This window comes from Psammomys obesus, unplaced genomic scaffold (assembly GCF_907164565.1).
Source record: "Psammomys obesus unplaced genomic scaffold, mPsaObe1.curated_primary_1811, whole genome shotgun sequence".
In the NCBI taxonomy this organism is placed as follows: Eukaryota; Metazoa; Chordata; class Mammalia; order Rodentia; family Muridae; genus Psammomys; species Psammomys obesus.
This window is the reverse complement of record NW_026596101.1, coordinates 6,212,457-6,228,064: the sequence shown is the minus strand read 5'-3', so window position 1 is coordinate 6,228,064 and position 15,608 is coordinate 6,212,457. Positions and strand designations below refer to the sequence as shown.

The 15,608-nt window shown below is 40.5% G+C and overlaps 1 protein-coding gene across 3 annotated transcripts; it reads left to right on the top strand.

Moving 5' to 3' along the window:
• Nucleotides 1–893: 893 nt before the first annotated feature.
• On the top strand, nt 894–11,773 carry LOC129692302 (histone-lysine N-methyltransferase SETMAR). 3 transcript variants are annotated; one of them, XM_055628637.1, is made up of 4 exons: nt 996–1,072; nt 2,869–3,021; nt 5,396–5,536; nt 10,403–11,773. In XM_055628637.1, the coding sequence occupies exons 3-4, from the start codon at nt 5,486–5,488 to the stop codon at nt 11,174–11,176; spliced, it is 825 nt and encodes a 274-aa protein (XP_055484612.1). In that variant the 5' UTR covers nt 996–1,072; nt 2,869–3,021; nt 5,396–5,485; the 3' UTR covers nt 11,177–11,773. The 3 variants fall into 3 exon arrangements, with proteins under 3 accessions (XP_055484611.1, XP_055484612.1, XP_055484614.1); XM_055628639.1 differs by lacking the exon at nt 2,869–3,021 and having other exon boundaries at nt 1,006–1,072; XM_055628636.1 differs by lacking the exons at nt 2,869–3,021; nt 5,396–5,536 and having other exon boundaries at nt 894–1,072.
• Nucleotides 11,774–15,608: the final 3,835 nt, after the last annotated feature.

The following is a 15,608-nucleotide window of genomic DNA, read 5'->3' as shown; positions in this document are numbered from 1 at the left end:
CCTCCATTGAATTGTAATAATTCCAGAAACTGGGGTAATGTCGTTATTCTCATTGTTAATTCAGTAACAACCTAGCTGTAAGCACAAATAATGGGCTACTCACCGACTACTTTCCTCTTCCTCTGAAACCTGTAAGAACAAAATGCCCACTCTGCCACGTAGGCCCTGTTGTCTGTATGTCTGTCTGTGGCATTAATGTCTGTTCTATTAAATCTCCTATGAGAAGAACAATCCATCTCACTATCCCTCTTCAGCCTCCAACCTTTCAGTCATCAGGACTGGATCCCACAAGGGATCCTGTTCTCACAGAAAGCAATAGGGTTAGAAAATTTAAAGCAAAACAAAAAGGGTAGGACAAGCATAATGGAGAGGTTTCACAACGTTAAAATAACCGACATGATTCAGAAACTCAAGACTGGATTTTTTTTTTCTTTTCTTTTTTTCATGATTGGGTGAGAAGGTAGGCTTACAAGGAGAGGACTCTATCTAACACAAATTCTACCAGCAGCCATCCAACTTCTCCACGGGTTCTAGATGTTTAGATATTCTGCTGTGTACTTTTTCCCTCAGCTTAGGAGGTGCATCTCCCTCCAAACATCTACTAAACCCTCAAAAAGCTGAACAAACGAACAGGCTTCTTGAGACTCCTCAGGAAAAATAAACATTTCAAGTTTTCCAAGTTTTGTTGTACCTGTCATGGTTACGTAATTGTCAATTATGTATCTGTCTCAATACAGTGGGATCCAGACCAGAAGCATCCCAACAATGCTGAGGTAGGAATCCCCCTCATCTGCCCGTTGTGGGGAGGGAAAACTACAACTCCCATGAGGAAGTGGGGCCACGCAATCCACAACTCCCAGCATCCTTCCGGAGGTCCAAAAAGGTCAGGCTAGTAGGCAGAGTGAGACCGTAAATGTCAGCGGAAGCTGTGAAGAAGCGTCCCCTCGGGATAGCAGCGTTTGAGGAGGACTCTGCGGCTTCGGTAGAACGATACGATGTAGCGCGCGGCCTGGAGAACTTGCCTGTGAGACTGTGGCCTCCGGGGCTGGGGCCCAGGCCTAAGCCTTTCCAGGTAGAGGCGGGACTTAGTGGCTGAAAGGGCCGCTCACAGCGCCCGGAGGCAGGAGCGCCAGGGGGCAGGGGCGGGGCCTTTCCACACGGGGGCGTGGCTAAAGGGCGGTGCTAAGGGCGGCTGCTCTTACGTCCTCCTCCCCGCAGGCGGGGCTGGGTTAAAGGGCTGTCCAGAGCCTGGAGGGGCTGGCTAAAGGGTTACTCTTATTTCCCCTCTGGCGGAGCCCGCATCTTCCCACGTAGCAGGAGGAGATGGAGACCTGCCCCCAGCCTCCAGGGGAGAAACTAGAGAGCTGCTCATAGCTAGGATCCCTTTCCTAGGAGCCGAGAAAAGTAGACGTAGGCGCGTAGCTCCCTCACGTGGTAGTTGTTATAGGCTTTTTCTTAATATTTTTTTAAAATATTAGTATACACACTATTTGGTCTTATTATAGTATGTTTAAATGTTCATTAGCAGATATTAATTATATATAATAATGGGTTTCATGATGGTGTTTTCACACATGTACCTAATGTGTTTTGATCATATGCGCCACCAACTCCTGTCCTCCTTCATCTTCCTAGCCAGTGCCCCTTCAACTTTTATCTCTCTCTCTCTCTCTCTCTCTCTCTCTCTCTTTCATACGTGCCTGTGTGTGTGTGTGTGTGTGTGTGTGTGTGTGTGTGTAGACAGGGAGACCCAATGAGTTTCATCAAGGTTGTTTATTGGAACAGCAGTCTTATTTACTTTTTTTGTTTATTACTCATTTATTCATTGAGAATACCATACAATATATGTTGAAAAAAGCTGTTGGCCTGAAGATAAAGTTCTTAAATGAACAAAATTTAATATTTTTCTATGAACCTGTAATAAGACCTTGACAAGGATTTTACCTTACACTGCCTGTAAAATGGCAGTTTCCAAAGTGTGTGTGGCAGAGGAGTGACTTTTCAGAAAGAGCTTTTTTTCCCTCTGGCTTATTCTCAGAATTAGTGAGGGGTCAGAGCAAATCCGTTCCTTGTCTGGTCTCAGCTGTCTCAGCTGCAAGAAAGTTATGGTTTCTGGTTATGAATCTCTGCCCCTAGAGTCAAACTTGTCTCCTTCATGCTGAGTGTTCTTGGGCACATATAAATTAACCTCTTCAAATCCTTAAGAGCCTTTCATGTAGAGTTTAATAGTACCTCGCTTTACAGCTGCTTTGGGAATTGCTGTTTCTAGTTCTCTGTAAGAACTCAATAAATACCCATTACCACGACTACCCCAAAACCCTGCTCTAACCTTCAAGCCCTCTGAGCATAAAGAATTGGGAACAACCAAAGATGCTGACAGGATGCTTTGGATTTTGGACTTAAATAATGGCTTAGTCATCTTAGCTACTTCAAAAAGTCTGAGTTTGTTGTTTCCAAAGTGAAAATTATTTAAAATTGTATACCTTTCCCCTGTCCAGTATCAGTACAAATTAGGGCTGCCTCTTCCTTTTAGAATTTTTGTGAGCAGCAAATGGGATAATAATTTTATAGCAGATTCCAAAAGCCAAGGCAGGAGATTATATGGGATAATAATTTTATATTAAATAAATTATGGGATAATAATTTTATAGCAGATTCCAAAAACCAGTTGCTAGGAATGTAGCTCAGTGACAGAGGCTTTATACTTAAGTCCCCGGGTTTGATCCCCTACAGCATCAAAAAGTTAAAAGGTTTTACATAAGTATCTTCTTTAAAATCCTTACAGTCATTAGTGTCCATAAACTCAGGGGATTTGATGTACTAATCATAGTTTTCAAATTAAAATTAGTACCTGTCTATTTTTAAAAGGAAGAGGGAGGAGAGAAGCAGCCCACCGTATGATTGATCCTTAGACCAACCATTGAAGGCGTACATTAAAGTCTGGAGAACAAAACTGTTGGGAAAGGATATTCCTGGTGTCACAAAATGAGATACTGAACAAAGTAGAAGTAACTCAGCCAGGTAATTTTACTCTTGCAAAAGGGTGCACAGTGGCCCATACCAGCTGAACAAGCACACCCGGGGGAAGAACACGTAGCTGTGTCTCACTCCATTGGTAGCAGCTCAACCTCACAATCTAACATGATTGGCTGTTCAAAATGGGTAGGCAGGGGAAGGCTGCTATAGAGAGTTGAGCTCTGAGAATGTCTACCATCCAGAGTTCGGCCAACAGGCAGACTAGTAAAATTTTCACAAGATGGAGGAGTTTATAGGGTATTGGCATTTGGGGAGGCCAGCCATCTCCAGGAGAAAAGAATGCTTTTCAAAAAACATAATCGCATGCTTAACACTAAAAGACAAGCCTCATGGTGGTTTTAGTGGTGTAGGATGTGTGCTAGGAATACTAGAGATACAATGTAGAATTCTGTATGTGCTACACAAATGCTCCACCACTGACCTACACTCCCAGCTTGCCTTCAGCTAATTTTTTTTTCCATGTATTCCATTAGCATAAAAGTATTCTTACAAAAAGTCAAAATATCTTACTTGTGGCACACTCTGGCTTCACAGGCCCACACAACCATTAAGGCATGAAAAGCTCAAGGTAAAAATAATTTTATGTCTGCTTTACTTTGGGGTGCCATGTAAAAAGAAAAGGGAACATTGAAATGTTCAGATTAGAAGCCAGCATATCATAACGTCCGCAGGGTTGAAAGCCAAGGAGAAAATAAACTAATTGGTTTTCTTGAGCTAAGTCAGGTCTAATCATTTGTCAGGTCCCTCAGTTCAGCTTCAAATGTTATTTTTAAGACCTCAGCTGGGCCTTGATCAGAATTATCTGGCTCACAGTCTCCTAATGGCTGTTAGAAGCAAAACAAACTTACAACACTAGAGGCCAAGTCCAATGATTCTTGTAGCTGAGCTTTCAACACAACCAAAAAAGGAAGGAAAGTTGTTAGAGTACTTCCTTAAGCATGCCTAAGGTTCAGGAAACTTCCTTAAGATTTGTGCTCATATTTAAAGTCCTCGTACTAGACTTGTGCTGACTCTCTGGGGCTCTGATACAGAATGGTAATCAGAACAACTTACAGTTGAAGGTTATCTAGAGCTGCAGTGGAGCAGTCAGAACAGACTGGATGTCTGCTGTGTGTCCAGAACTACAGATTAGAAGGACACTTCATGATACACCAAAGAACTCATGTTGTCCCGTCAGACACATTAGTTTGAAAAATGACACCCTCTCACTTAACAAATTCAACATTCAGGTCAGTCTATGCTGGCCTAGTTCAGAGAGGAAGGCATCATGAAAAAGAAGAGCAAAGATAGTATATTTTTCAACATGCTTTATGGTGTTTCTGTTTTGGTTCCCGAGATAATTACTATTTTCCTCAAGTTTTTTGTCAAAAAAAAAAAAAAAGTCGAAATCTCTGTCTGAGATGTGATTTATAGAGAGTCAGTTCAACACTGATCATTTTGCATTTATTTCTAACTCTTTCGTATGACAATGTAACTTTCGTATGACAAAGTTCTTTGTGTTTTTCTGCTGATTCCAAATCCCAATATTTGCATATTACTGTTAGTGGCAGTGTTTGTTGATAAATAAAGGAAGTCTGGGCTAGGTCAGCTTTTATTCTCCTCATTCAAAATGAGTAAGACACCAAGGATAGGAAAGTAATTCATAGACAGGATTTTTGTTTGGATATGTTTGCATCTAGGAAGTTTAACTCCAGAACCTATTTTTTTTTTCAGTACCTACTACAATGCCTGTTTATTTTTTCCTAAATTTATATGCCAGCCCCAGTTGTAATTATTCAGCTTCTCTTTTATGTTTTTCTTTAAAAGTGAGCTAGATTGATTAGAGAGAGAGAGTACACAAAAGGTAATATTTTAAAGCAAATGCCAGGCCCTGAGTAGCGCTAGCTTTCTCGGCATTCACGCACACCACACCCAATATTAGTATTTTCCCTGTCATAACTGTCGATCCAGAACTTAGCAAATCATTTGCAAGGAGTCACCATGGCAGTGTGAGCCTGGCTCTGGATGTGTCTCCAGAATCTGCACTGAGAAACTTGGCCCCGTGTTCCTGGCCACAGTTGTGTTTTCTGCTGAACTGCTCCACCGTTTATTCCAGTATCTTAATCCTGGTTGGAAACCTGGTAGTTCTCTGAGTACATTTTCTAGCTGTTTCTGACCACCATTCCCAGCTTTCACCCAACTTTACTAGCCAGGACTCTCTTGATTGCATGAAACATGAATAACCCTCAAACTGGCTCAAACAAAAGAGGGGGAAATTACCTCACATAATGCAAATGTCCCAAAGTGGCTATCATAGGTCTGTCTGGATCAAGACTGTTAATATCTAGTAATATGTCACCGTTACACTTTCTATTTGTAGGATTAAAAAGTCTGAGCCCATTTGGATATTTCACCCTGAGCTCGAAAACCCACCAGTCACTGAGCTCCAAATCCCTGGGCTTGCCTTGAAATGATACCAATGCCCACCCTGGAAAACTCCAATAGACTCTCAACTGCCAAGGTACTTTTCATTTCAGAGCTGTATGGGAGAAACCTTGCCCCTCAAAGCTATGATACACTGTTCAAACCTCTACTTCCTTTTCCGTGCTTGGCTAAGTGGGAAGTCTTGTCTCTACTATAAACCTGATACTGAGCCTTCTGTGGAAGGGTCCTTCTTCTTTGTATCAGTAACCCAGATATTTATTTCTTTGTTCTGGCTTAGATGGTTTGTCTGGCCACAAACCAAACACTTCCTGGTTCTCTTTAGTTGTTGTTCTTGTTCTCGGTGCTATTTTTTGTTTCTTGACTTGGGTCTGTTACAGCCTCGGTTGATCATGAACTGTCTGAGGCCAAGGACAACCTTGAACTTCTATTCCCCTTCCATCTGTGGAATGCTGGGAACAACAAGTTCGTGTGCCTCAACTGGGGTTTGTGTGCCTCAACTGGGGTTTGTGTGCCTCAACTGGGGTTTGTGTGATACTGGGCTTGGAACCCAGGCCTTCCTATATGCTAAGCTAGTACTCTACCAACTGAGCTGCACCCTCAATCCAAAAACAAACACTTGAAAAAAATTAGTGATGTTCTGTGTAGGCAGGTCAACTTCTGGAACCATCTGGAACCTTCATCCAAACCCCTGAGTAAAGAGTGGAGAGATTTCTGGAAGGAATCGGGGTTAAGCACTTCTGCTATGACCAAAGCCCTGGCCCGCCCTTGGTGTCCTGTAGGCACAAGCAGTCTTCAGGTTTAAGAATCCTTGCGGATGAATTTGGTCCACAGGTTTCTAAGAGGAAGTAGGGTACACACAGACTTCCTACAGCTTACAAACTGGATACATTTCAGTTAAAATCAAGTAGCTCCTCCCAGTTCGTAGCACACTCCCCACTATCAAAGTTTACAGTTTGCCAAACATACACATTTGAGTAAAATGTCTGATGATTGATGACTTCAAATTGTCTCTAAAAAGATTAACTACTTTCTCATTATATAGCTAACTCTCTGAAAAGATGGATAATCACATAATAATATGTTATGTGATTAAATTAGACATCGTTTTAAAAGGGTTTTGGGAATTCAGTTTTGGTTTTGGTGATATGGATACTTAAGCTGAGAGCCTTTGCATGCTTGGAAACCACCACTGAATTACCTTCCTACCTCAAAAGATTATTCTCCCTTAGAGTTATTTTTAAAATCAGTAAATTAGGGCTGGACAGATGGCTCAGCGGTTAAGAACACTCACTGGCTGCTCTTCCAGAGGTCCTGAGTTCAATTCCCAGCAACCATATGGTAGATCATAACCATCTATTATAATGTGATCTGATGCCACCTTCTGGCATGCAGAAAGTATTTTTTCTAACCTTTTTTGGAAAAAAATGAAGATAAAGAAAAAGTGCTTATATTTTATAACCAACACTGGTATCAAGGACAATGATTACATGTATTTAAATATATATATATTTTTTATTCTGTGCTGGTAAAATTTCTCAGTGGGGAGAGACACTTGATTACAAACTGGAAGTTTGCCTAGAAGCCTGTATTGTCTTTTCAAAGACACCTGAAACTCATTTGGAATTTGCTGCCATTTGTGACCCAAGTGTAAAGGATCTCAAATTGTCAGACAATTTTAACTACAGAATTTGTAAATCAATCATTTTGTCTATTATCTGCCTATCTCTATCTCTCTATATCTCCTTCTGGTAAGGATCAAACCCAGCACATTCCTTGTACAAGGTAGGAAAATATACAAAAACATACAAAAGAATGTCTCACAGTAAACTACGAATTGGGGGTGTAGCTCAACAGTACAGTGCTTACCTAGCATATGTGAGGCCCTAGGTACAATCTTCAGGACAGAAAAAAAAAATGAGTAAAATATAATAAAATAAGTCCTGAAAATATTTTTTTAATTTCTAAGTAGAAATAAACAACTAATTTTTAGAGGGGGGAAAAAGATATTCTCCTGGTTAGAAAACTACAGTAAGTCAGACTTGATTTTAAAAGGAATCATCTATGTTGGGGGAAAAAAATCATTTTATAGTTCAGTGCTTTAGATGGATATGCTCCTTGAGGAACAGATCAGTTTAAAAATAGTCTTCATGAAAAGTTTTACAAGGGGATCATAAAATCTTCATTTTAGAGCTACTTCTTGAAATGCCTCAATAACCATTTACATTTCAGCGTTGAATTGTTAAAGGGCCAAAAGTGGGCTCTGGGTAAGAGCACTAACTTCATTTGATGGACAGGGGCATCGTTTTGTGAGAGTCCCTTCACCCCTGTAGGACATCCCTGCTCAGCTAAAGTGGTAAGACATAATGCAAGGGGAAGCTCTTTAACTCCACACCCCCAAATCACTGTCTAAGCAGAAGGCTGGCCTGCCCCCCACCCCAGACTCCCACTCTTCACCTTCTTAATCTTTTACCAGGAATGCCAATCCTCCCCCAGTTCTGTGCTTTTTTAAAGTGTAGGCTTCTGCACTTAACTGCACAGCTCCATCAAGCCCCCACAGGGAGCGGCACTACATGCTGTTCAGTGTCGTTGTAAAGATGGGCTAGGAGACATCCTGTTAACAGGGACAAAGATGGGCAATTCCAACATTGCTCAGGATCCTGTAACATCCTTACTCCAAATGAAAAGCCATGCAGTTTGTGCCTAGCAGAATCACTCTTACCCAACTCTATTGGCACAGTAGAATGCCACTTTACTAAGGGTGAGAATAAAAACAATCCCCAGGAACTGTCTCTTAACCAAAGAATGAATAGTCTAGAAGGACACATTGGTGACATTTCTCTTTTATTTGTAATAGAAAAAGTCAGTGTTGCTTCAGATCGTGAAGTTGGTCCTTACAGTGCAAGGCTTGCATCTAGTCATGTGTTCTCTTTGAATTGACTGCTTCTAGGTAAAGCCAAGTGTTCAGTCTGTTTCTGCTGTACACTTTATATGTGTAAGCTCACTGGGTAGGTTTCCTTCACCCTTGATTAGTCAGATTTCTGTTATTGTAACAAAATTCCTGAGATATACTCAGTTAAAAAAGTTGAAAGGTTATTGGGCATGGCAGCTCCCCTCTGTAATCCATGCACTTTTGAGGATAAAACAGAAGGATTAACAAAAGTTTCATGGCATCTGGAGACTGTCTTAATCCACGGCCACCACTACCTTCCTCACTTGCTCTCTACTTTTTCTGTTTGAGCCAGGGTCTCTTATTGAACTTGGAGCTCACTGGTAGGCTAGACTGGCTAGCCATTGAGTCCTAGGGACCCTGCTGCTTCCACATCTCCAGCACTAGAATGACAGATGCACACTGCCACACCAGACTCTTATTCACGTGTTCTGAGGGGACAGAGACAGGTCCTTGTGCTTTTGTGGCAAGCACTCCACAAGCTAAGCCATCTCCCCAGCCCTAAGGGATCCTTTAAGCTTCAGGGTTTAAAATTACGCTTCTTAACAGCTGTAAGGAAATAATTAGGACAGCAGCCTTTCCAGAGATTTTAGATTTGAGGCATCATTCTTCCTATTTTATAACTGTAATGTTTTGAAAATACAAGTACATTCAAAACACCAAGAAATGTTTTCAAATTATTCCCTTATCATTCAATAAGAACAAAATTTCTTTATATGTATCTGATACATCTATAATTATATATTGATACCTATTTAATAGATTAGATTTCATAATTATTTCTGTGGTTGATTAAACATTGATGACTTTCTTACTGCCAGAAAAAAAACACCTGGGATGACTTATCATGAATATATGTATGCATATATATTATCAGATAAAGCTAAAAAGAAAAGAAAAGCTAGGGAAAAATGTTAAGCTTCATGTAGATGTCAAATTGAGTCGTTTTTGGTCAAAGCGCTAGGGACTAAACGCTTCTGAGCGCTCAGCCCTAAATGGAACATGTTCATCAGTCCTCCCACCCTGCCAAGGCTCAGGGAACATCACAGAAGAGGAGGCGGGGAGACGTAAGGGCTGGAGGATGGGGAGGAGTGCTTCTGCATAGGACCTGTTGCACTCATGAGTTCACAGCAGCTGGGGTTAGCTGTGAAGACACACACCAGATAAACCAGCCAGACTTCCAGCACGAATGGGGAAGGAGCGCAGGAGGCCCCTCCCCGACTGATGAGCTATTGGCAGATGACAGCTGCTGGTAAAAGGAAATCAGTCTTTGGGGGGGTGGCTACTGCCCACAGCATGCACATGTGGGCAGCACTAAATGGATTAGAAGGATATTTTAAAAGGACAAAAGGAGGACACGAAGATGGGAGGTGGATGTGAGGTGTGGAGTCAGGAGGTTATGATCATATTTCATCACGTACACATACACAATTCTCAAAGAATAAAAAATAAAATTTCAGTTCCTAATATCCAAAACTATGAGGGAAACAAAACAAGCTTCAAAGATTTCAATTCCTAATTATAGAAAAAAAATCTATTGTTATTTTTATTACTGTAAGACCACAAAACTTGAACTTTGAGAAGGTAATTTGTGGGACTGGAAAGAGTTATCTTCAGATAACTGGCTGCTTCTGCAGAGGATCGAAAGTTTGGTTTCCAGCACTTAGGTCGGACAGCTCATAACCTCCTGTGACTTCAGCTCCAGAGGATCACATGTCCTCCTCTTATATCCATGGGTACCTGCACACATGTAACGCACACAGACACACACCTTCACGTAAGTGAAAAATCCAGATAACCCTTTAAATTAATTTCTTTAAGTAGGAGAGGCTCCTCTAAGGTAATGCTTCAGTATGTTATATTCTTGCAGGTTTGTTTTGTCCTATTTTCACATATGCTGAAATTTTTAAATGTCTCCGCTAAAAGCTGCACACATATTAACATCCGTATGAAATATGTGAATGCCACTCTAACCAGTATTTCTAATTTTTGCAGTATGCTCCTGATCATGTAGCGGGGCCTGGAGCAGACATGGACCCCACACAAATAACCTTTCCTGGATGTGCTTGCATCAAAACACCGTGTGCCCCTGGCACTTGTTCCTGTCTCCGCCACGAGAATAACTATGATGACAATTTATGCCTTAGGGACATGGGATTGGAAGCAAAGTACGCCAAGCCAGTTTTTGAATGCAATGTCCTGTGCCAGTGTGGTGATCAGTGTAGAAATAGGGTGGTCCAGAGTGGTCTTCAGTTCCTTCTCCAGGTATTCCAGACAGATAAAAAAGGCTGGGGGCTTCGGACCTTGGAATCCATACCCAAGGGAAGATTTGTCTGTGAGTATGCTGGAGAGGTTTTAGGATTTTCTGAAGCACAGAGAAGAATTTGCCTACAAACAACACATGACCCAAATTACATCATTGCTGTCAGGGAGCACATTTACAGTGGACAGGTCATGGAAACTTTTGTCGACCCTACCTACATCGGAAATATTGGGAGATTCCTGAATCACTCTTGTGAGCCAAACCTGTTGATGATTCCTGTCCGAATTGATTCAATGGTACCTAAGCTGGCCCTTTTTGCAGCCAAAAACATTTTGCCAGGAGAAGAACTCTCTTATGACTATTCAGGAAGATTCCTTAATCAAACAAGCAGTAAAGACAAGGAAAGGATAGATCATGGACAACCAAGAAAGCTATGTTACTGTGGTGCCCCATCGTGTACCACTTTTCTGCCCTATGACAGTTCACTATACTCAGGCACCAGTTAGGAAGGGAGGTCCTACCTGTTGGCCTTTCCATGGACAGAAGTCGGAGGGAATCAAGTATTAAGTGACTCAGCTGCATCTGGGTCCACCTCCTGCAAGCAGCCTACTCTCAAGGGACGCATACCTTGTCCTCTGTACCTTGTCCATCCCTGTAAGAAAAACCAGGGGTTCCCTGGCCCTGCCTCTACTCAGCGACGGCCCAGACTGTAAAATGTCTGATAATACCCTTTCTCCCAGAATACTTAATTTTGTAGCTGAAGGTGGATAAGTGACTATGTTCAAGGCTACAAGTGGAAATGATAAATCCTTGTACATCGTCCTTGTATTTCTTGAAAACCAGAACTCCTACTTGATGGCTGGAGTTTTAGCAGCCATCCTAAGTAGTGGGAAAGGGCCATGCAGAGCAGATCAACAAGATTTCTTCTACTGTAGAAAATGCTGCTAGTATTGGTCTGATGCCTCTGCACTTGTAGGTGAGAAGCCTACAATGTTAAGCCATTGTTGCCTCTCATGTAAGCAAACCTTATCATGATTCAAGATGACCTCAGCCTTGTCGCCTGGCTAGTTTTGTCAGTAATAAAGCTGTTTTGTTTTTCTGTCTGTTTGACTCCTGCTCTTATTTCTTGTTTGGAAGAATGTTAAGTTATTACCTGCTAAAACTTAATAATTAACAACAAGAATGAAGTACAACCATGAGAATGATTTCCACTTATAATCAGGTCAGGAAAGGAAGCCTATTGTCTAGTTTTTGCTACACTCTTGGCTGTGTTCCAGAGCTTGTGAAGTTGGGTTTTAATACGTCAGATAGCCTCAGTCCTTCATTTATTAATCATTTATTAATAACACAAAAATAGCCTATCAACACCATAGAAGTAGATGAGAGTTTTATAATTCCATTCAAACATTTGGAGGGACAAAGGCCTCTGCCTTCCTTAAAAGAAGGATAGTATAAAAACATAGTCAGCTATAGTCTAGGGAATATAGCTCCATGGTGGAGCACTTGGCCAACAGGCAGAACCTCTGGGTTCCAGCCTATCTACCACAAAAAAGATAAATAAGCAGACAGCTTTTTTAAAAATCAGATTAATTCTACATATATTTTATGGAAATGAAATATCTTAAAAGGCAATTATTCAATTATGTATATTGTTAGTAAAAAGAAATTGATTTCTGTTGGACATATAAACCATACTACAAGAAGGTTCTGTGCTTTAAAAAGAGATATTATTTATAACACCCTATTCCAGTGTAATAACCTAGGTGTGTTAGTTGTCCACCAGAAATAAGGAAAATTTATATGAATTATCTGTGAATATACCAGAGTTTGCATTCTCATAGCATCAAAAATTATTTCCTGGGAATAATATAGTAAGTTGTACATAAAATGTCCCAATTTACAAGGGTACAAAGTCAAAATTACCCTCCAAACTAATTATTTCTCCTTGCCAACCTTCCTTGTACTTTGATTTCTCTGGGTAAAAATAAAACTTGCTTTTTGTAATTCAGCTTGTATCTTGCACTCCAAAATGCCTCTTTTCCATATACTATTACTAAAGGACCTAAACTACATGATCAGCAAGAAGGAAATTCTTGCGGGTAAATGTTTAGCTTACTACCTGGTTGAGATACCCTTTGCTGCTTTTTGCCCACCCTTTAATGAATGTCTCCATCTTGACTCAGGGATATTCACGAAAGACAATCTGCTCAGAGACACATTAGCACCCACCACTTTGGTGCTACAGCTACAGAGAAAACCAAATACAGTGAGACACTAGAGGTGTGTGTGCATCTTTTGTCTTAGTTACTTTTCTATTGATGTGATAAAACACCATGACTGAAGCAATTCAGAAAAGAAAGTGATTGGGCTTGTGGTTCCAATGAGAACCCATGATGGCAAAAGCGTGGCAGCAGGAACAGCTGAGAGCTTACATCTTGATCAACAAGCACAAATAGAACTGGAAATGGGATGAGTCTTTGAAACCTCAGAGCCCACTCCCAATGGCACACCTCCTCCAACAAGGCCACACCTCCTAATCCTTCCCAACTGAGAATCAGTTGATGTCAATGTATGAGCCCATTAGGATCATTCTCACATGTACTTTCTTATTAAGATGGAGTCCTGAAAATCATACCCCTAAGGTTAAATCTGAAGCCTTTTCTAAGTGCCAAGTAAACTGCATTTGCTTTGTTTTCCTTAACACTGCCATGAGGACTGCAAAGACATGTCACTAGTTAAAGCACTGGCTGCTCTTGCAGAGGACCCAGGTTTAGTCCCTGGAACATGTAGGGCAGCTCACAACTGTCTGGAACTCCAGTTGCAGGAGATTTGATGCCCCTCTGGCACCCATGGACACTTGAAACCCAGGTGTGTGTGGTACACATACATAAATACAAGCAAAATATTTGATACCCAAAAAAGCTGATACTACCACTTTTCACAGAAGACTTTTTAAAAATATACTTCTGGTTGACTATGATAAAAAAATAATAATAACATGACTCACATGGTATGATAAAGATGGCACGGCACTTCTGTGATCCTCCTAGGTCCCATCACCCCACTATGGTCATGAAAAACAAAGATAAATATAATAATAATAAAAAAAAAGGCATTCTACAAAAGTTTCCACCATAACTCCTTAAAAACTGCCAAGGCCATCAAAAACTAGAAAAGTCAGAAATGGCTAAGTAACTAAAAGTGTTGGTTGTTCTTCCAAAGGAGCTGGGGTCAATCCCAGCAGCCATCTGAACTCCAGTTCTGAGGTATCTGGTGCCCTCTTCTGGCCTCCATGGGCACTTACATGTAGGCAAAACACCCAAAACAGATTTTTTAATTGTATGTATGTATGTATGTATGTATGTATGTATGTATGTATTTATTTATTTATTTATTTATTTATTTATTTATTTGTAATTGCAAAAGAAGAAAGTCAGTCAGCAACAGCCACAGCCAAGAGGAACCAAAAGAGAAATGACATCTAGATGCAATATGATGTCCTGGCGCAAAAGATAACAGGTAAAACTGCAGCATCAACCACAGACTTAAGAATGACATGGCCGATATTGGTTCGCTAACTATAGCAAATGTAACGTGAAGATGAGAGGTAAGGTAAACGTACTATGATGACAGTAGATGCCACTGGATGACACAACTCTCAGTTTTTCCGTAAGTCTAAAACTATTCCATAAAAGTAAGCGCAAGCGATTTGAAAAACTATTTCTCTGACAAGAGAATGAAAAGATGCTCAAGGTCATTAATAATTAGGGGTGTGCAAATGAAAGCCACGGGTACCACCTCAGATTCACGACGACAGCTATCATCAGAATGACAATGATAAAAGACTGACAAGGATGTAGAGATATTGGAGCATCATAAATGATAAAAGGGATTACAAAAGTATACAGCTTTTTTACTAGGCAATTCCTTACTGAATGTAAATAGGCAGACCCGCAAGAAACATGGGTACAAAGCTCATACTATTATTCATAATAGCAAAAGTGTGACAAAAAAAACAAAAACAAAACAAATGGCCAGTGGTTGATGTGCAAATTCATGAAATGTGGTGTCCATCCATTCAGCAGAGTATTATTTGGCCTTGAAAACAAAGTACCGGAACACACTATGACTTCATTGGCTTTTGAGAAAAGACATTGTGCTAAATAAGAGATGCCAGAAACATCTAGTCAATAGAATGTAGTTCTATATATGTGAACTGTACATAACTTCTGAATTGGCAATTCCATAGAGTCATAATATAGATTAATGTTGCTAAGGGCTGGACACAGGAGGCAGTATGGGGATTGTGATGGATATTGTTGGCTGTCAACTTGATCACATCTGTATTTAGCTAAAACTCTGATGGCTGGGTACACTCTGAGGGATTGTTTCTTAATTAAATCATTTGATTTATTTATATGGATTTAATAATAATATTTAATTTTACAGATCTGTGAAGTGGAAGATACACGTTTAATCTGGGCTGTACTTTCTGCTGACAGGCTATATAAGGGATATGGAAGAAGGAAGCTTGCTCTCATGTTGCCTTGTTCTCATTCTCACTGGCAAATCTATTTCTAAACTGGCATTACAGCCTATTTCCTCAAGATTCCAGCATACACTGAAGACCAGCTGAAACATCTAGCCTTTTGAACTAAACAATTACTAGATTCTTGGACCTTCCATTAGTGAATGGCTTTTGTTGGACCAGCTGAAGCACAGCCTGTAAGCCATTCTAATAAATCCCCTTTAAATAGATAGATAATAGATAGACGGATGATAGATGATAGAAAGGTAAATAGAGCTAGAGATAGGTAGGTAGGTAGGTAGATAGATAAGTAGGTAGGTAGGTAGATAGATTGATAGATAGATGATAGATAGAGGATGGATAGATAGATAGATAGATAGATAGATAGATAGATAGATAGATAGATAGAT